Raw genomic sequence first — 21,468 nt, forward strand, 5'->3', positions numbered from 1 at the left:
GCACAAACCACTCCTCCTCCCTGTCACACCAGCTCCGCCATAACCCAGCTTCACAGCTATGAAAATAAATTGATAATACGGAAGTTATTATCATTTTATTTTTCATGCTCTGAGAGAAGTGGGGCGACGCTCCTCCGCCTTAGCAGGGGAACCGTCCCTGGGTGTATTCAAACACAGAGCGCCTGCTAGCATGTAGGCTTGGAAGGTGTATCTGTCTAATCTTCGACCCCTCAGTGTGGATACTGTAGTTCACTATTTCTAATTAATTGAAAGAGGAATTGTACTCTTCTGGCTTTGAAAGCACTCTCAGTGAAGCTTACCGCGTTCTTGTGTACCAAAGGTTCTTATCAAATTTTCTTTGTAAGGGTGATAGCTATTTTTCCCCTACAGACACAGATCCTCAGATAGGATCTTCTTTTGTGGAGACATCTGCATCTCTGTCATTGCAAGGCAGATGTTTTTTTCTGCTCGGTGGAGTATTCGGCGTTTCTACTTCAAGTCCAGTGTCTGCATGTCCTGCTGTTTGTGCGGATACTAGAAGCAGATGGCCATCTGAGAACGCCTTTGCTGTGGCAGTTTCTTTCCTTTCTTTAAACTGACTGTCCTGTTCCTACCCCACACAAGCTAATGCATTTTATGCTGCATGCCAGGGTGTGTGCTTCTGGGGTAGCAGCATGTTGATCCAGGGGAGCTTTGGATTCCAAGGCCTTCTTTGAGAGAGCCTGTTTGAAAGATGCTCTCAGGAGAATATATGGGTCAGTCAATTTAATCATTGAGGAATATATTGCAAAGCCATGACTTATACTGCTTTGGCTCTTATTGTTATGCTTCCAAGCAGCATTATAGGATACTCAGTTATTAACACAAGGTGTAGATTTCCTTACCTGGCATGATTAAAAGTATTAATTGTATGAAGGACACGAAAATAATATTTACTATCAAAATGAAGGAATCCCTTGGAAAATATTGACATTTTACAAGTACTCATGCCTTTAACTCTACCCATCAGAAGAGGCAAAATCAATCAGATGAAAATACAGGAAAGCGGACACTATTCTGGTAAATCTGTTGTGGCCCAAAAGCAAGAAGCCTCAGAAACAGCAGAAAACTCAGAGGCAGCAACAAGAGAGAAGCAGAAAGTACATTAGCAACACCAGTTGGTAAGTGAAATACAAATATCTCAAACTTATGACCAAATGTTAGGATGGAGATTGGTGACAGGCCAGTCATATCTAGGGAGACACCTTCCAAGAGAGGAATGCGAGTGTCCACGCTAACATGGCAAAAGCCACAGGTAGCGCTGCCACAGTTCCAAAGCATGACGTCGCAGTGAGAACCCAAGCTTATGCCAACATCACTGCCAACATAAGTTCCTCAGCCGTGTGGAGCGATGATCCTTGTATAAAAAAAATCAAGCCTCAGCCTCCTTCCAATGGCCATTCACGAAAAACGGTAGGAAACACCTTGTTGCGTGTATTCATAGATTTATAAAGCGTTCAAAGTACACTATTGTGCCGTTTCTTGCTCTATATTTTGTTTCTCCTTAAAGATTCAGTGAAATAATAGTTTAGCTTGGTGTTTGTCCAATAAAGCAAGAGAAGATGTGCATGATAACACCCTGTTTGTCATTGGGGCAACCTCTATTTATAGACCGCTATTGCAATTTTGCTTTAATGTATCCTGATGACCTAGATTGCAGGAGAGTCTCTAAAAGTATACTAAAACATTTGCACCAACATTTGAGCCAAGTGGCAGATGCAAATATTTGTGTTCACTTATCGTGTGGTGCAAAACTGGACCCATTAGTGCCATTCTCGGAAGATGAAAAAAATGGCCTGACCAGCACTGGTACAGAATATGAGGTACAGGATCCGGGACCTTCTTTCCTCTTTCTATTTGCCTACTTCACCCAGAGCCAGGACCTGCTCTAGGGCAGTGCGACAGGTGTGGCCGCACTGGGCGCTGACCTGTGAAGGGTGCGCTGTGACCTGGGGGGGGGGGGGGGGGGGGCGCTGTCTTGATCAATATCTTATGATTGGAGAGATGAGGGACACTTTTGCACGTGGTAGTGAGAGAATCTGAAGAGGCGTCCTTGGGCATGGGGGCACCAAATGTGATTGCAGCACCGGGCACAACTAGCGCTAAAGCCGCCCCTGCCCAGAGCTATTACATGTGAATGATCTACTTGTCTAATGAGAGGTGAAAAGTAAGCCGTGAAAGCCCTCTCAATGCATAATACTTTTTTCTTCCCTCCATGTGATAAAAAATACTCTAACAGTTTCAGAAAGTCTTTAAAGATAACACAATTCTTTCAAAATATGCTAAGAACATTCGTATGGCAAAACACTATTATAGGTGCCTTTGTAGCATCTGACAATATTTATATCAATAATATAAAGTTAATGTGTTTAAAGAAAATGTGTTTGCAAAGAATGCTCTAATATCCCTGTTAGTGCATGGCTGCTGTTGTAGTTTATAAAGAACTCAACATTTCAAGAATTATAAGTAATTCACTGTAGTAATACAGCCCATGCCAATGAGGAGAAGTAGGTATCAGCCTCTACATAAGAGGATAATTGCACCAGGCTTGCCGTAGTAGCTGCTAAGGCATGATGCACTATTTTAACAAAGAGACAAAAGTTCAAGGACTATATAGGTCCCATGCCCCACTCCTCAAATACTAATGCAGTACTTTACTGCTAGTGAATTTTGCATAGGCCGTTTTCTCTTTTTTATGCTGTTGTAGTGATACGTTTCTTTGGGTCCATAGAGACTTTATAGACATGATTGTTAGGGGCATTAGCTCACAATTTACAACTCAGGAAGAATCCCTTGACAATTATAGGGTTCTACCCTACTTAAATGTTTCCTGCACTCAGTGTAGGAGGTCATTTTATTCTTTGTAAAAATGTGGCTCATTTGAAGTTGGACCCTGTAAGAAATTGGGTTGTTGGTTGACTGGGGTGTGAGCCCTGGTCAAGCAACAACCACAGTCCTTGTCAGGGGGGTGCGGCACATACCAACCTTAAATTAACTTGTGCTCAACCCTCTGGTAGCTTGGCACCGAGCAGTCTAGCTTAACTTAGAGGCAAAGTGTAAAGTATTTGTGCAACACTTCAAACATTAATAAAGTGACAAAACACCACACAAAAATATTGCATACCAAGAAAGGAAATTAGAGTTATTTCTAATATATAAAACAAGACCAGAATTACAAAAATCCAATCAGTAAAACCAGAAATATGCAATTCTAAAGATATTAATGAAAATAGCAACAAAAAGTACAAAGCATCAACTGTGGAACTCTGATAGCGCTAGACAGGGACAAATACACAAGTTCCAGCCGACCGTGATGAAGCTCGTGCCAGCTACACGGAACAAGCTAGTCTTGATGAACAGAGTACTTTAAATCGTGGTTTACAGAACGTTGTGAGGATCCGCATTGAAGATGCATCGCGCAGCCGAAGCAATGTGTCGGTTCCAAGGTGCGGGATGGGTTGCGATGTGAAGTTCAGCGCTGAGGCTGTGTCACGCAGTCAGGTGATGTGATGTTCCAAGGAGATGCGAGGTTGCAATGCAGTGTCCCGCGTCGTCATCAAGGCTGCTGGCGACGGGGAGTGTGAGGGCCTACGTCTCGCAACAGCGGTTCTGAAGAGGCAGCATGCTGCAGAGGTGATGAAGGTCTTGACAACGGGTCTAATCCAAGCAGCAGCAGCAATGCATTAGTTCTGCTCAGGATTGCGCTGTGCAGAAGAGGAGATGTGTCAGTCATGCTGGATCCACAGAGGCAGGTAGAGCACCATGAGTTATGTAATATGTGAGGTCATAAGCAGTGCATTGCGGGGGCATAAGTTATAGTTAGCTAAGGTAAATATAACTGCTGATTTTAATGATTTTGCATGAGTGAAATCTAAGCCTAACTATAACTTCACTGTAACCTTCATTTTTTTATACGTTTTTTAAAATTCTATTTCCTAACTATAACATCCTTGTAACCTTTGGTTTTTTTTCAGTGAAGTACGAAGGTTTTTAAAAAAATTTATTTGCTAACTATAATGTCCCTGTATAACAAAATATCAACCAAGCCCACCTGAAATGAGTAAAAGCAAGGGGTTGCTTTTACTCATTTTAGGTTGGCTTGGTTGGTATTTTATCAATTCAAAGCTGTAATACTGTGCCTGGAGTGATGAATGGCTTTTGTCATTTTACAGCTCTGCATGGACACCACTGTGCTAGTCCTATGCTTAAAGACTTTTCAGTAGAAATGGCAAAAGACTTTGTTCCTTTCTATCTCGGCAAGGTTGGCACTGTGCTAATCCTATGCTTAAAGAGTTTGATAAAAAAAAGCAGCCTTTTAAGATGAGCAAATCTAGAGTATCACTGGTGCTAAAAACTGGAGTATGGATAATTGAAGGTAATTAAACAATTTAATAAATAAAACGAATTTCGTAGCGCACCCTGCATCGCATTTTGCGATGCAGGGTGAAGTGAAGTTTAAATCTCAACTTCACATCCAACATCAGTGCTACCTCATTATGTTTTTTGGATGTGGAGGTATATGTTGAGAATAATACCCTTGCGACCAAGTTATACACGAAGCCTACTGCCAGTAACATGGCCAGCCACCATCCAGCTCATCTGATCCGGAGCATCCCCTACGGGGATATGCTTTGGATCAGAAGGATTTGTAGCACAGATTACGAATGTGCGGCAGCTCAGGAGGACAGTAAGAAACGCTTCCTAGTTAGAGGGTATTCTAACCAAATTCTTACCAATGCCATTAAACACACTCAGACCATCACTAGGCAGGAGGAAATGATTCCAAAGACAAGGGTAGATCAAGCTAGAGGTCAGGATTCCAATATACCATCATGTATTATATTAACATGTAATCGTCAACATGGGGAGCTTAGAAAGATCCTCTATAAGAATTGGAACCTAGTAAAGAGTGACCCAGTTATCGGACATAAAGTAGCTGATAAACCGCTACTCACCTTTAGGAGATCTCCTTCCATGGCTAAGGCTTTAGTCAGGAATTTGTTGGAACCTCAATTATCCACCACATGGCTGTCTCTAAGCAAGGGATTTAAAACATGTCCCCAATGCAAAGCCTGCCGTTACGGCAGCAGTAGGACACATTACATCAGTCCTTTCAGGCAGGAACCAATCGCCATCACTAAGAGGTTAACACACAGTGTATGTGTTGGAGTGTTCTTGTGGGTTGAGATATGTTGGTAGTACCAGGTTACCCGCCCCCAAACGGATACTCCAACACATCCCGGCAATTGTAGGGCATGACCAGGCTTACCCGGTTGCCAGTCATTTCGAACGGAAACATACAGGTAATCCAGGTCAACTCCAATATTATATCATTGACACAGTAGTAGCATCTAGGAGAGGAGGAGATCGAGAGGCTAAGCTTCGTCTCCTTGAGACGAGATATATATTGGAGATAGACAGCAAAAATCCAAATGGATTAAACGATAGGGAGGACCTGCACACGTATTTAAAGACTAACCAGTAAGATTTTGCCTGTCCGGGGGATTTGACTCTATGAAATTATTTATTGTGATTTAAGTTAATTACAGGTTGAGGCTGAGCGATGTATAGTTACTGGAGATATGAATATTTTTATGATCGGTTTGTCTTTTGCACTATTAGCGTATCTTGCACAATTTCATTTGCACTCTGCACTTTAAATTATTGGGCAGAGGGGGAGGAGCTATGCGCCGGATCAAGATGGGCGCGTGAGACCTTAGCTCCGTAGAGCCCGCTCCTCCTTTAAGTCTATCCTGTCTTGATCCTGCCACCCGAAAGTGAACTTCGATGGTTGAGTCGAAAAGATAATAGTAGCTGAAAATTGGGACGAAAACGGACATGTCTACCCCTCCGGAGCGACATCGGAAGATTCGGGCCTGATGCCTTCGGAGTCCGGGAGCTGTGGTGTGCCTCTGAGCCGGATGTTAATGCAACTCGGTACGAGAGTGGACCTCCCTATCACCCATTGGAAAGCTGTGACATCGAAGTCGACCGACGCTGCACCACAGACACAGGCTGTGTATTGTATGCACGATTGAGGTGTGATACAAAGTCCAAGGTGTGAAGTCCTGCTTCGAAACACGGAAGCGGCGGCTATTACGATCCCGCTCATGGCGTCGAAACCGGACAACGAAAAGCCCCCCTCGCGGGGTGGAAGAGGGTTGAAGAATGTACAATCCAATAAGGTGGACAGATATGCACAGGCCAAAGGTTCGCCAGTGGAACGACGGAATTCTCCGTCACTTGGGGGAGACTCCTTGGGAGAGGCAGTGGAACCCACGTTGGCCTATGTCATGGCTGCTATCAACAAAGTACAGACTTCTATGGTGGAAAAAATGGATGCATTGGACAATAAGTTGGATGCAGTGAAACTAGAGTTTAACTTATTGCGAGCTGATCATGCCAAGACGAGCGAAAAAGTTAAATCGTTAGACATTAAGACGTCCAGCCTAGTGGACGACATGGCGGATATGCAACGGGAGGTCCGAGCCTTGCAAGCGGCCCGTGAGGAAACGCGTCAGAAGCTGGATGAGTATGAAGGGCGTAATAGGAGGAATAATATCCGAATTCTTGGAATACCAGAGAAATCGGAGGAACTGGCCCCAGATCTATTTGTAGAGAACATTTTGCTAAATCACTTAAAACAGAAGGGCCTCAGTAACTTGTTCTTGATTGAGCGGGCCCACAGAGTGCCCGGTGGCCAGCCAAGGCCCGGGGCGCCTCCTCGCCCTATGATAGCTAGAGTGCTGGACTACAGGGACAGAGATGTGATTCTTCAGGCGGCACGTTCAGCGGACCGCTCCGCTTTGAGAACACAACTTTGTCCTTCTTTCCAGACTTCACCCAGGCGGTACAGCGGCAAAGACAGAGCTTTCTTCCTGTTAAAAGGAGACTGAGGGAAAAGGGACTGCGCTACTCAATGCTTTTTCCAGCGAAGCTTCGGGTGGAGGTGGATGGGAGGGCATGGTTTTTTGATCATCCAGAGGCGGCATCGGACTGGTTGGACAGCACCACACGTCCTCAATCTGAGGAAAGACAGGAGGAGGCTGCAGAGTAACAGTGAGACAGGATTTAACTGTTCCGCAAATGTCGCAGAGGGAGAAAGGTTTTCAAATGGAACTTATAAATGACTGTGAATCGGGTGGTCTTACTTGGAGGGGGGTGTAGGGGCCGGGGTCTCAGTTCCCCCTCATACTATCTTTAGTTAACTTGTTGGGGTAGGGCGACGGGCACACTGCGAGTTGGGGTTGGACACTGTCCTTATGCAGGGATGCAGGGGGAGGGGAGGTGCGAAGGGGGTGAGGGGATATGTGTTTGTTGGAGAGTGAGTTTTTGTTTTGGTTTGAGTTGTGTATGTCTGTGAATTTTTTTGACTCAGGTGACTATCCAGTTTTGATCTTTCTCACGTATGGGTTCGAAGGCACGTGAAAAAAAAGGATCGGGATAAATGTGCTGGAACGTGAATGGCTTAGGAGATAAGATCAAGAGAGGGATGGTTAATCAACTCATTAGGAGACCCTCCCCGGATTTAGTATTGTTACAGGAAACCCACCTAATTGGTAACAAATGCATGGCTTTACACAGAGTGAGATACAAAATGGTGGTGCATGCGGGTTTCACATCCGGTTCCAGGGGGGTGGGTATATGTTATATGTTATATGTTAGGTTGGTCTTCTATAGCGCTCGGCTACTCCAGAGGAGTGTCCCGGCACTTTAATTTGTGACCGGAAAAAGACAGACAACTACAACAACAAAAAAACGGAGCTCCTACAGGGAGTAGAGAGAACCAACACTGCAAAGAAAGAACACTATCGGGCAAAGAGCCATGTTTTAAGGCCCTTCCTGAAAGCCAATAAATTGGATGTACTGCGCAGTGACAGTGGAAGCTCGCGGCCTCCAATACGAGCCTTTTTTACTCGGGGAACCATAGCTAAGAACAGAGACTCAGATCTCAGGGAGCGAGCCGGGTGGTAAAAGGCAAGTCTCCTTTAGAGATACTGAGCTCCAGTGGCATGCAAGGCCTTATGGGCCAGTGTCAAGGCCTTAAACTCTATCCGCTTCCGGATGGGCAACCAATGGAGCGACTGCAGTAGGCTGGATACTCTGGCACGTCTGTGGAGGCCAAAAATAGCCCGCGCTGCCGCGTTTTGCATCACCTGCAAGAGTTGCAGGAGATACTCCGGTAGGCCAAGATATAGGATGTTGGAATAATCCAATCTTGAGACGATTAATGCCTGGACTGTAGTTCTCCTGTGCTCTTCCGAGAGCAGGGGGAAGAACTTCCGAAGCATCTTGAGGAGGCCAAAGCAGGTTCCTGAGAGGGCCAGAACCTGGGATCTTAAAGTCGGCCCGTTGTCGATCTTAATTCCCAGATTCTTAGCTATCTTGGACGAATGTGCTGGAGGGAACATGTAAGCAGGCCACAATTCATGCCACTCTGGGTCAGATAAGCAACCGAAGAAGAGTATCTCAGATTTATCTGAGTTGCACTTGAGGCTGTTTAGCTGGAACTATTTAAAAACAGCCCCAAGGCACTCACGGACACTCTCTCCGTCGAAATCTTCTCCTTTCTGACATGAAAAGAGGAGCTGGGTGTCGTCGGCGTAACATACGATCTGGGCCCCGAAAGACTCCACCAATGTCGCCAAAGGGGTCATAAAGATGTTAAAGAGCGTCGGGCTCAGCACGGAGCCCTGAGGGACTCCGACTCCCAGTGGCGGCATCTCGGCGGAGCTCGGAGAGGCCCAGACCGTTTGTCGGCGGTCAGCTAGAAAAGATCTAAACTATACTGATCTATACTGATTAAAAACTCCCTCCCCTTCTCAGTACAGAAGACTTGGACTGACCAGCGGGGTAGATATGCCGGCGTCACAGGCCAGCTGGGGGGACGCACGTTTACTCTTCTGTCTCTATATGTGCCGCCAGCCCTTCAGTCTGAGACGTTTAGAGACTTGAGTAATATATTCCTTGCGCTTCCCCTGGGTGGTCTAGTACTGGGTGGTGACTTTAATGCAGGGCTTGATGGTGAATTAGACCGCAGTCCGCCCCGGGTGCTGGTGCAATCACAGAGATGGCTTTCGGAGTTCCTATGTACTTTGGGATTGATTGATAGCTGGCGTGCGCGCAACCCGAGATCCGTACAGTACTACCATGTCTCGGCCGTCCATAAGTCCCTGTCCCGCCTTGACTACGTTTTAATTCCAGCGGCAGCAGCACCTTCGATTGTAGAGGTCAGATACTTGGGGAGAGGTATATCGGACAACTCCCCGTTATGGCTTAGTCTCACATTTGAACTTCCGGCAGCAGGTAGAGTGGCTCCTATTGGGGCGTGGAGATTGAAGGACTCTAAGATAAGAAAAGAAATTCTTAAGGTGGCAGATAGGTACTTCTTAGAGAACGAGGGATCGGAGGAATCTGCCAGATCACTTTGGGAAGCTTATAAAACAGTTGTGAGGGGCGAAGTGTTGTCTATTGTTTCGAGGCGGAAAAGGGAAGAACAGGCGGCGATTACCAGCAAGGAGGTAGAGGTCACACGTCTGGAGAGGCAGGTCACTGAATCACCTACAGCGGCAGACCTCCACCTACTGAGGCTCCGAGAGGAAGAATATAGAGCTTTGGCCAGAGAGCGCACCGTGGCGCAACATAATGCGACACAGAGCTGTATATATGAGCATGGCGATAAGGCCGGAAAACTGATTGCATGGCTTGAGAAGGGGGAGCGAGCGTCTAGATTTGTTCCTGAATTGGATAGTCAAGAGCGAGGTTTGATTAAAAACCCACAGGCGGTGGCAGACGAATTTGGAGAGTATTATCAGGGGATTTATGAGGCAGGGAATGATTTCACGGAACAAGACAATAGAGATATGATCAAAGATATTGTCATGCCAAGCCTTTCTGACGAGGATAAGAGCTTTCTTGATTCTGCTATTACGGATGACGAGGTCGCTCAGGCTATACGGCAAGTTAACTCCGGCGAGGCCTCCGGTCCGAACGGAGTACCTATTGAGCTATATAAGTTGAATGCCAATAGAGTAGCGCCATATCTCTGCGCCATGTTTCTCAAGAGTCGAGAGAAAGGAGAGCTCCTATATGATCAGAGAGTGGCCAATATAGCTGTTATTCATAAACAAGCTAAACCTAAGACGTGTTGCTCCTCCTACAGGCCTATATCGCTCCTCAATGTAGAGCCCAAGGTCCTGGCCAAGATCCTTGCTACCAGATTAGTGAAGGTTATAACAACCTTGATCCATCCGGATCAATCCGGTTTTATGCCGCGGCGCAGCACAGCGCTGAATCTGCGTCGGCTGCATGGAGTACTTGGAGGGGCTTCTAAGTTAGGGGAGCTGGCGGTTCTGGTGTCCTTGGATGCCACTATGGCATTCGATAGAGTGGAATGGCCGTATCTATTCGCAGTTTTGACCAAGCTGGGCTTTGGTGAAGAGTTTGTAAACTGGGTGCGCTTACTGTATACTAAGCCGCTGGCGAAGGTAGTGGTTAACAACTGCAAATCCCGAGACTTCTCCCTCGGAAGAGGTACCAGGCAAGGGTGCCCTCTGTCGCCGCTGCTCTTTGCTTTGGCAATGGAGCCGTTAGCGGCGTGGGTTCGCTGGGACATCACTATACGCGGATTGCGCTGGACGCCGGAATGGGAGGACAAAATATCGTTATATGTAGACGATGTTCTGCTCTATCTTACTAAACCTAAGACCTCCTTCCATTATTTTTTAGATGTGCTTACTATATTCGGGAGATACTCCGGTCTCGCTATAAATTAGAACAAATCCGTACTTTATGTTCTTGCTGGAGATCCCCCGGAGATCCCACATACATGCCCCATCCGTACAGAGAAAGACGGTTTTAAATACTTGGGAATTTATGTCTCGCTCGATCCGCAACGGCGCGATGATAATTATCTTTTATCTCCCTTGACTCGGTGCCGGGGGGATGTGGAGCGCTGGCGGACTCTCCCACTATCTTTGCTTGGCAGAGCAACCCTGTTTAAAATGATGGCACTGCCACGTTTCTTATATGCCTTACAGAATGCAATGGACCCCGTACCAGCGGCTTATTTCAGAGAGATAGAGGCCCTTCAGCAGTGCCTCTTGTGGGATTGTGGGGCTTGTATAGCTTTTAACAAATTGACGCGCTCCTGGTTTGACGGTGGTATAGGGATGCCTGACTTGCGGAGGTATTATTGGGCGTCACATTTGGCGGCTTTGAACCACGTTGTGTATGGAGTCCCCGGAGATCCAGGCTATGCTATGGATAGAGGTCAGGCCCCGGGTGGCAGGATAGACAGAGCATTGTATTCTAGACCGGGAAGGTTCCCCCTTACGGGCCCAACGGTACACTCCGTATGGGTTTGGCACATTGCCACCAAAAGTTTGGGCTGGGACGGCAGACTTACATTGGCCACTCCATTGCTTAATTCCGAAAAACTGGGTAGCTTATGGAAATCCAAAGGGTTTGATAAATGGGACCTCATTGGAATAACTCGATTAAGGATGTGTGGGGGAAAAACTCGATACATACGTTTGACTCACTTGCAAAACAATAGTCTCCACCAAAACGAATACTTTCGATATTTGCAGGTGAGGCAATCGTTGTTAGCTCATATTCCTGAGGGCACGGAACTCCCCGAGGCGTCTCCTCTAGAGGACAGGGTCCTTGACGGTCATATCCCAGACAAGACTATCTCCCTGATATATCGAAAATTAATTAACAATGCAGAAGACCCATTGGTTAGGCTTAGATCGCAATGGTGTGCAGATGGCCTTGAAATTGACGACGAGAACTGGACGGAGGCGCTATCCTCCCCCAAGGTAGTCGCTGTTCAGATGAGGCTTCGCCTGGTCCAACTGAAAGTGCTCCACAGAGTTTATATTACCGGGCCGCTTACGCTGCCTCAATACACTGCTTATTATCTCACATATTACATCACTCATGACATGGTCAGTGACATCATTGCTGACATCGCTGATGACATCTCAAATGACATCACTGATGGCATCAAGTACAAACCCACTCACACACCCACTCACACCGCCATAGATTCTCTCATACACTCACTCACACACCGACAGAACCATTCACATACCTAGTCACAGATCAATACAACTTGTCACACACCCACTCACTTATCGATGCAGTCCCTCCCATACCCACTCACCCATATAGATCCTCTTACAACCACTCACTTACACATACAGCTACTCATACAACCACTTACTGGCCCATACAACAACTTACACAGTCATACAATCACCCATACAGCTACTCACACACCCACTTAATCAATCATACAATCACTTAGACAGCCAGTCACTCACCCATACAGCATCTCAACAGACCCATTGGCAAACCCATACAATTACTCACACACGCTCACAACCACTTACATAACCATTCACTCATCCCTACAAGCACTCACATGACCACTCACTCACCCATAAAGCCACTCACGGGGACACTTACTCTCCAATACTAGCACACGTACCCACTCAGTTAACCAAACAGCCACTCAGTCACCCATACAGCCACTCAAACACCCACTCATCCATCCATACGTCCACTTACCCATACAGTCACTCACTCACACACCCACTTACTCACCAATACAACCACTCACACACCCACTTACTCACCAATACAACCACTCACACAGCCACTCATTCACCAATACAGCTACTCACACACGCATGTATTCACCCATACAGCCACTTACACACCCACTCACACACCCACTCAGACACTGATGCAGTCACAAATCCACTCAGCTGACATATGGTAGAAGCAGTAAAACTCATTAGTAGTACAGAAAGAATAGTAATCTAACTTATGGTGTACCTTAATATATATCTTTAAGTCTCAGAAACATTTACGAAACACACTCACTGAATGATGTAATCAGTGTTGTCATTTGAGATGTTGGCAGTGATGTTACTGACATTGCCATGAGTGATGTAATATGTGAGGTAGTAAGCAGTGCATAGTTAGCTCAGGTAACTATAACAGCTGAATTTCACAGGTTTTGTAGGAGTGAAATCTAAGCTTAACTGTAACGTTCCTGTAACCTTTGTTCTTTTCAGTGAATATATGTATTCACTGAAACCCCCCCCAAAGATTACAGGGACATTGTGGTAAGGAGATACATTTTTTTTAACCTAGAAATTAACTGATAAAAAAAAGGTTTACATGGACATAGTTAGGTTCAGATTTTAAGCACACAAAAAAAACATAGAAATTCAGCAGTTATAGTTATCCCAAGTAACTATAACTTATGCCCTAAGGCAGAGGTCTTCAAACTTTTGGATGCCGAGACCCCCCCCTGTCAACATTTTCAAGTGTAAGGACCCCCTCCTGACAAAAATTTCTAAACCTCTAGGTTATGAGGAAGGTGAGGACCCAATTATGCGACAGGCTTGACTAAATTGTGTGAGTAGAAAATGTAAATAATGTTTTGTGATGCTGCGTATTTTGGGGTAGCATTGCTTTATTATTTAGATTTTTTTTAAACACAGTAATATTGAGGAAAGATTTCACCCCATCAGTACCAGTTTATAACCAAAATACAGCAATTAACATCAGAAAGATGTCTAGTCAACCTCTGTGAAGGGCCTCCCAATCCGCAGGAAAACGCGCTGCCACATTAGAAGCTCACCTGGCCATGGCCGGGAGCAGCAAGGGTGCATTCAAACCGTGGCGGTCTTGTGCAGAGTTAAGCAGTTTACCCATGCCCATTTCGTCTCACCCCCTTCCTTCCATCCCTCTCTTCTCTCCCAACCCCGGATCCCTCTCTCACATTGCAGGCAGATGGTTATTAGCCCCAGGACACCTTTTGGTAACAGTAGCGCACTACAAATGTAAATAATAGGCAGAAGCAGGGGATCCACTAGACCCGAACTTCGGGGAGGGGGGGGGTTTAACACTCCCAGCCAGGGCTTGTCCAAGCACTGGTTGCACACGGTGCAACAGTCTTTCCACCTTCTCCATGAATTCCCTCACTACCACTCACCAACAATATACCTCATCTCTCTATAGCACCTGTCTGACAAACATTTCATATTTTTATAGCGCTACTCATAGTTTACTCACACTCAGTTCTGTGATTTGCATGGTATATCTTCTTTGTACCAGGCACTTTAACCTTCTGCACTGTGTGGGTGACAAGAGTGCCCATGTGAATGCACGGTGAGCAATGCAACAGTGTGAGAGTAGGGTAAAAGAAGTGACTGCAGGGTGAGTGAGGTGACCATATGAATTTGGGTTCGGCTGTAAGTGCTGAGTGGAACGAATTAGTGCATGGTTAGTGATGGCCTTGTTTGAGTGAGCTACAGATTGAGCAGTAAGGGGGGGGACAGGTGAGTGAAGTGTCACATTAGTGCAGGGTGAGAAGTGTGCTCGTGTGACTGCAGGGTGAGGTACAGAGTGAACAATGCAAGCACATTTTTAGTGCAGAGTGATCACTGTGAGAGCAGGGTGAGCGGGTGAATGTTGTGAGTGCATGGCGATCAGTGTGAGTGCACTGTGATCAGTGTGAGTGGATTGTGATCACTGTGAGTGCAGGGTGAGTGGGTGAACGGTGTGAGTGCATGGTGATTGGTGTGAGTGCATGGTGATTGGTGTGAGTGCATGGTGATCAGTGTAAGTGCATGGTGATCAGTGTGAGTGCATGGTGATCAGTGTGAGTGCAGGGTGATCGCTATGAGTGCATGGTGAGCAGTGTGAGTGCAGTGATCGCTGGGAGTGCAGGGTGAATGTGAAAGTGAAGGCGAGAATGAGAAGTGAGTAGTCTGAAAGCAGGGTGCATTCCCAGAAACTTGAAGCGTAGGGTTTCAGATATAAGTTAAACTATTGCTATAATGGCATTAATCAGGGTTCGAGGGTGGAGGAAATAAATAATGTGCTGATCCTGCAACAAACTTCCAGTCTAATGGTTAGGGTTACCAGCTCATTATTTTGATGGCCCAGAAATAAGCAGTCACCTACAGCTGTATTTTTTGCACTTATCTGTGAATACTTAGAACAGCAAATATAAATAGAAAGCACTTTTAATTCTGTTCTAGGGATGCCTCAATGATCCATGACTAATAATTAAAGAGAATAAAGACAGAAAAGTCACATAACTAATTAATACATACTTTTTTATTTATAACTCAATTTAGTGTCAAGAGCAGGTCCCTGCAGGATCTTTAAACACATAGCAGGCATGTTTCTTTTGGCAACTCAACTTTATATTTCTTTTCATTAAATGCATTCTCACACTACAGCAGTAAGTGTAAAAATACAAATGTAAGGAATAGGCAGAGTGGGGGCCCAGGGGGTACTGGAACCATAAAAAAACCAAGCTTTGGTAATCAGTTAACAAAGGCATGTAAATATGCTAATGGTCTTTAAAGACCTGTGAAAAACTGGGCCGGAGATAAGACTCCAGACACTGCCTAGCCGAGGCCCCAGGAGCGCGAGCTGCTCTGCAGCAGCCTGGGTTGAGACACAGGATCGGGGAGGAGGGGGGCTGAAGCCCTGGAGGCCAGGGCAGAAGTGACACTGTGAAGGCGCGACCCCCTTTGCATCGCTCCACGGCCCCCCTAATTAGCACCGCTGCCATGCAGTTTTCTCATCAATAATTTCACTGCAAATGTTGCAGTGGTATTATGAATGATGTCACAGAAGGTGTCATGACTGATGTAATATGCCTGGGGAGGGCGTGAGTTATTGAAAAGGTCCCGAATCAGGAGCAAAAAACATGTTGATGGTTATTCCAAATCATTTGAAAACACATGCTACAAATCGATAGTATAAACAGAGGATTGACAAATCAGCATGGTATCAGTATTAAGATTACAACATTGGAATGCTGAGAGCTCCATTGAAGACAATGGAGTAGCTCCTGGCTTTTAATGCCTGGTATGAGCCAGGAGCTCCAACATTCCAATGTTTGTCTTTCTGTATCCCCTTTTTATCTAGCACATTCTACCCTTAGTGGGTAGAATGCTCTGGTAGCATTATAACCTTTCTGCCTGAGGCAATACCAGTTGGTAAAGGCCCTCTCCCTCGTTATGTGTACAACCTGCTCTGGTGAAAGGCCTTTAACAACCGGTAAAAACTTGGGTAGCGGACTATAAGGCTATAATAAGGAAATGTAAAGAAATTAAGTTACGAAGTCATCACAGTAGCGACACCACCCATTTAGTATGGACTGTTAATGATTTTGGTTGTGTATCTGAGCTGGTGCTTTATTTTTCATTAACTTTCATGTTTTGCCTCTACTTTAGAATTGTTGGGTCAATGTACACCAGCCCTTTAGGGCTACCTCTTAGTTCTACGTGAATGACGTTCCACATGGTGTGGTGGATGAACTTTGTAAAACCCATCCCGTCCCAATCTGTTAAGAATGCTTACTTGCTTTTGAATATGGGTGCAAACCCCATTCAAAATGGCCCTTAATTAAAAATTTGCAAACATTCGTGACAAGAATTTTCAATTCTATTAAGGACACGGAGGTGAGGATTATGCTTTCTCGATTTCTTTACTACCAACAGCAGCCAATAGGAACATAGTAAAGAAAAAAGCAGACTACAAATCCCATGAGCCCATAGGCAACCATAGAGACTACATGCTATATAAGCAACCATAGAGGACAACACTTCCTCTTTCTTTGTCCAGTAAATTGCAAACAGTCAAAGTCATTGGAAAAATACCGCCGACCATCTTGAAGGAGAAGAGCCGGAGGCAACTGCAAAAAGGGCCAACAGGATACACGTAACCATCCAAGTGCGAAGAGGCCGTATCAGGAAACACAGCAGAACCAAGATCCAAAATGGTGGAAACACTGCTGGAGAGACCATGACGAGAATCACTTCTGGTCCGAACCTGAAAGAAAAACAGAGCCGTAATACACAACTCCAAAAACCCTGGAAGGTCGCATCACATAGAGTGGGGGAAAAAAATCAATGCAAGAAACATTGCAGATCATAGCACAGCAAAGATGCAACATAAACAATGCAGTAGAATACAAATGGGTGGGATAATCCTCGCCTCCGTGTCCTTAATAGAATAGAAAATTCTTGTCACGAATGTTTGCAAATTTTTAATTCTATGGCAGGACAGGAGGCTCAGATTATGCTTGTTCAAAGCTTGTCCACCACAAAAGAGGCAATATCCACAATGGGTTTGAAATAATACGTCTTAAACACAGTATCAGAAGACCAATCAGCCGTCTTCACAATGTCCTGCAAACTCACACCAACATGGAAAGCCTTAGAGGCCATGGCACCCCTCGCGGAATGAGCTCCAAAAAGGGAGACATCAATTCCTGCCTCAGACATAAGCCAGCGCACCCAACGAGCAAGGGTAGCTGGCGCCACAGGCTTAAAAGGCTTTTGCAAAGCAATCAACAACTGTCCAGACAAATCCTGACGAAAAGGAGCAGTACTCATCTCATAATCTTTTATACACCGGACCACACATAACTGTGGGTTCTGAGGAAAAGCTGGATAAGTGACAGTAGACAGATTAGTCTTTGTACGTCTGGAAACCGTAAAAGTAACACCTTCCGGGGAAAAAGAACGGCCCGCGAGATCTAACGCGCGTACATCCGAAATATGTTTACAAGATACCAAACATAAGAGCATCGTCAATTTTGCAGACAATTGGTTATGAGACAGAGAAGCGTTGGGAGGCCAAGCTTCCAGAAAACGTAAGACAACGGAGACATCCCAAAGAGCTACATATTTCGGACATGGCGGCTTAGCCATCCGAACACCACGAAGCAATTTAGAGATTAGATGATGTTCTCCAATAGGCTTCCCGTCGACAAAATCATGGCCCGCAGAGAGAGCGGAGCGAAAAGAATTGACAGTCCTGTAAGCAGAACCAGAAGAAGCAATGGAAGCAAGAAAATTAACAACTAAAGAGACATCTGCTGAAGCGGGATCCAGGTCTCGTTCAGAACACCAATTACACCATCGTCGCCAAGCTGACGCATAACGCCTGCGCATGTTGGGGGCCCAAGCTTCATTGATAAATCTCTCAGCGTCTCCAGATAAGCCAGGGATTTTCCAGCGTTCCCCGAAAGACGTCACACCACCAGACGGGGCTGGCCCGACAGAATTAGAGGATGTGTATGGAGCAGAGGATCCAACAACAGGTTCCACTTCGTTGGAAGCAGGAACGGAGTCGAGCAACTCATTTCCAGAAGGTCCGGAAACCACGCTTGAGCCCTCCAAAGAGGAGCTATCAGAATGATCTCCGATTGAAACTGCTTCGTTCTGGCCAAGACTCGCGGAATCATTGCGAACGGGGGAAAGGCATAGCAAAGCTGAGGAGGCCAAGTCTGGAGAAAAGCATCGGTGGCAAGAGCCTCCGGATCCGGACGCCAGCTGTAAGACTTGGGCAGTTGAGCATTGAGGCGAGAGGCGAAGAGATCGATCCAATGTCGACCCCAAAGGCGAGACAGATTCCGAAAGACACGGGGGTGAAGCCGCCAGTCGCTGAAGTCCAGCAGATGGCAAGAGTTCCAGTGGGCCACCTGATTCTGGCGACCTGGGAGATACTCTGCAATAAGAGTGATCTTCCTCCGAAGGCAGAAATGCCAGAAATCCTTCGCAATCTCTGCTAACAGTCTTGACCGTGTTCCCCCCAGTTTGTTCACATACCTCACCGCTGAATGTTGTCCATGCGGAGCAAAATGCAACAGCTGGTGGCCTGAGGAGCAAGGCTGCGGATCGCAAAAGATCCCGCCAGAAGCTCCAGGCAGTTGATGTGAAGGGCTAGTTCGTCCTGAGACCAACGGCCGCCCGTCGTCACGTCTCCGCAACGGGCTCCCCAGCCCCACAGACTCGCATCCGATTCCAACACCAAATCTGGAGTCGAGCCGAACAGGGCTTTCCCGTTCCAAGCTTCCATGTGATGGAGCCACCACAGCATCTCTGACTTCGCGTCCTGTGACAGAGGAACAAGGTCGGAATAACGAAGACCTTTCTGCAAGTGCTGGATCTTGAGACGTTGCAGGGCCCGATAATGTAAGGGACCTGGAAAGATCGCCTGAATGGAAGAGGCCAATAGTCCGACAATCCGAGCGATCGACCGCAAAGATACGTTCGGTGCGGACAACAGTAACTTCAATTCCCTCTTGATAGACCTGACCTTCTGGGCAGGCAAGAGAAGCTGGCAAGATATCGAGTCCACAAGGAAACCCAGAAACTCTATCGACTGAGTGGGTTGTAAATGAGATTTTTGAGGATTCACTAGAAATCCGATAGACTGGAGCAGATCGATTGTCCATGATAAATGGGAACGTAGTTGCAGCGGGCACTGAGCCATCAAAAGAATGTCGTCCAGATACACGATCAGCCGCACCCCGCGCGCTCGCAGCGATTCCATAACTGGTCTCAGGAGCTTCGTGAAGCACCATGGAGCGGACGATAGGCCGAACGGGAGAACCGTGTACTCGAACCACTCCCCCGACCAGTGGAACTGAAGAAAGCGGCGATGAGGTGGAAAAATGGGAACGGACAAGTAAGCGTCCTTCAAATCCAGGCGAACCATCCAGTCGCCCTTGCGAAGAAGATCCCTGAGAAGATGGATGCCCTCCATCTTGAAGTGGCGATAGACCACCCCGTTGTTGAACTCCTTGATATTGAGCACAAGGCGAGAACCTCCCCCTTTCTTCTCCACCAGAAACACATTGCTGACGAACCCCTGTGGATGAAGGGACGTTCGCAGAATGGCCCCTTGGAGTAGAAGAGAATCGATTTCCTTGGAGATCACCTCTCAATCTCGTTGGGAAAAAACAAGGGGAGAAGGGACGAGACCTTGAAGGGGAGGGTGATAAAATTCGATGTGGAACGCTTGAACTGTCTGCAATATCCATGCATCGTTTGAGATCGTGCGCCAATTCTCTAGAAAAAATTGCACCCTGCCCCCCAGAACAACACTGTCGTAAGGAATCAAGCTCACCTGTAGAGGAGAAATCTTGGCGACCTCCTTGGTTTCCACCGTAGCCTCCTTTGTTGCCTTGACCACGACCTTTACGGGAGGGGTAGAAGGTCGTCTTGGAACCGGAATAGGAAGGCTGTTGTTGCTGACGTTGTCCGCCTCCTCCCTGGTGGGACTGTTGGCCACGTTGCTGACCAGAACCTCGGCCGAACGAACGTCCCCCAGATCGTCCGGCCCTGGCAAAAACTGGGCGGAACGCCCTGCGCAATGAAGATTGCGCCTTGTCAAGGCCACTAAAGGTCGCCACGAACTTCGTCAACTCCTTTAAAAATGGTTGACCAAACAGGAGACCTTGAGCCAGGGGACCCGACTCAGACGTTGCAAGTTCAGATAACCTTGGATCCATTTTCAACAAGATGGAACGTCTACGTTCGGTGGATAGGGCACAGTTTGCGTTCCCCAATAGACAGACAGCCCGTTGGGCCCAACCAATAAGTTCATCGGGGTCAATGCCAGACGCCGACCCCTGAGCCTGATAACCTAAATCCAGGATCTTCGTCAGGGGGCCAAGAAGATCCAGCAACTTGTCCTGACACAGGCGCCAAGAGCGATCAATCCCCTTTTTCGGATCCTTAGTAAATTTTTTAAGGTAGGTCAAAATAGTCGGATCGACCTCCGGAGTGTCAGCCAACTTATCCACCAACTCCGGGCGAGGGCACTCAAAGCGTAACCGAGAGCGCACCTCCTGATCGAAAGAATCACGGATGTGTGCCTGGATGTAATCAGCAACCTCTGGTGCAGGGCACCAAGTTTTGGAATTGGGGTGTATGATATCAGTTGGCTCAAAGGTCAGGACCGGTGGATGGGAGGAGGCGTCAACAAAATGTTCTTTGCAAGATTTCTTAGCAGGGGGGGGGGACCAGAGGGACCAGAAGAAGAGGAGGAGGAGGTGTCCTCCGTGTCCGGGGGAGGTGGATGGGATTGACTAACTACAGTAGGGGCAGACATAGACTTAGCTAGTCTCACAAAGTCAGATCTATGAGGATTCTTAGTTGACTTAGAGGAGTGCTTGGAAGCAGAGGACGGAATCCAGCCCTGTTGCTGGGCATAGTCGGTCAAATGGCGCTTCAATGGTCCAATAGCACGGACTAGCGCGGTATTGACTGAATGCTGGACCCCTTGGTCAAGGGCATCGACCAAATCGTATTCAAACGACTCTTCAGGCTCCTCATCGTAATAATACTCCTCAGTGTCAACATAATCAGCCATGGCGTAAGAAAGGACAGTGCACACCACTGAGGAAAAATATATATATATATATATGCCCACTAAAGTAATAATAAGCAAAGGTCTAGGTGTAAACCAAGCGACCCTGTCAGGGGGGGTGACAGTCCCACGCAAGCCAAAGAGGCAGAGCAATAAACTCGACCAAAGAAACAACAAATTTGAGTGTGGAGGGACAGGCTTGCGTAAAAAGACACCCTAGGCAAC

The 21,468-nt window shown here is 46.6% G+C and overlaps 1 protein-coding gene across 1 annotated transcript; it reads right to left on the reverse strand.

Moving 5' to 3' along the window:
* Nucleotides 1-9,226: 9,226 nt before the first annotated feature.
* LOC147692781 (uncharacterized) lies at nt 9,227-21,246 on the reverse strand. Its single transcript, XM_086939552.1, has 3 exons — nt 20,968-21,246; nt 19,999-20,878; nt 9,227-9,384 (listed from the first exon to the last, which is right to left on the reverse strand). The coding sequence occupies exons 1-3, from the start codon at nt 21,244-21,246 to the stop codon at nt 9,227-9,229; spliced, it is 1,317 nt and encodes a 438-aa protein (XP_086795678.1).
* Between the last annotated feature and the right edge of the window lie 222 nt (nt 21,247-21,468).

Source organism: Lissotriton vulgaris, chromosome 9, assembly GCF_964263255.1.
Source record: "Lissotriton vulgaris chromosome 9, aLisVul1.2, whole genome shotgun sequence".
Lineage (NCBI taxonomy): Eukaryota > Metazoa > Chordata > Amphibia > Caudata > Salamandridae > Lissotriton > Lissotriton vulgaris.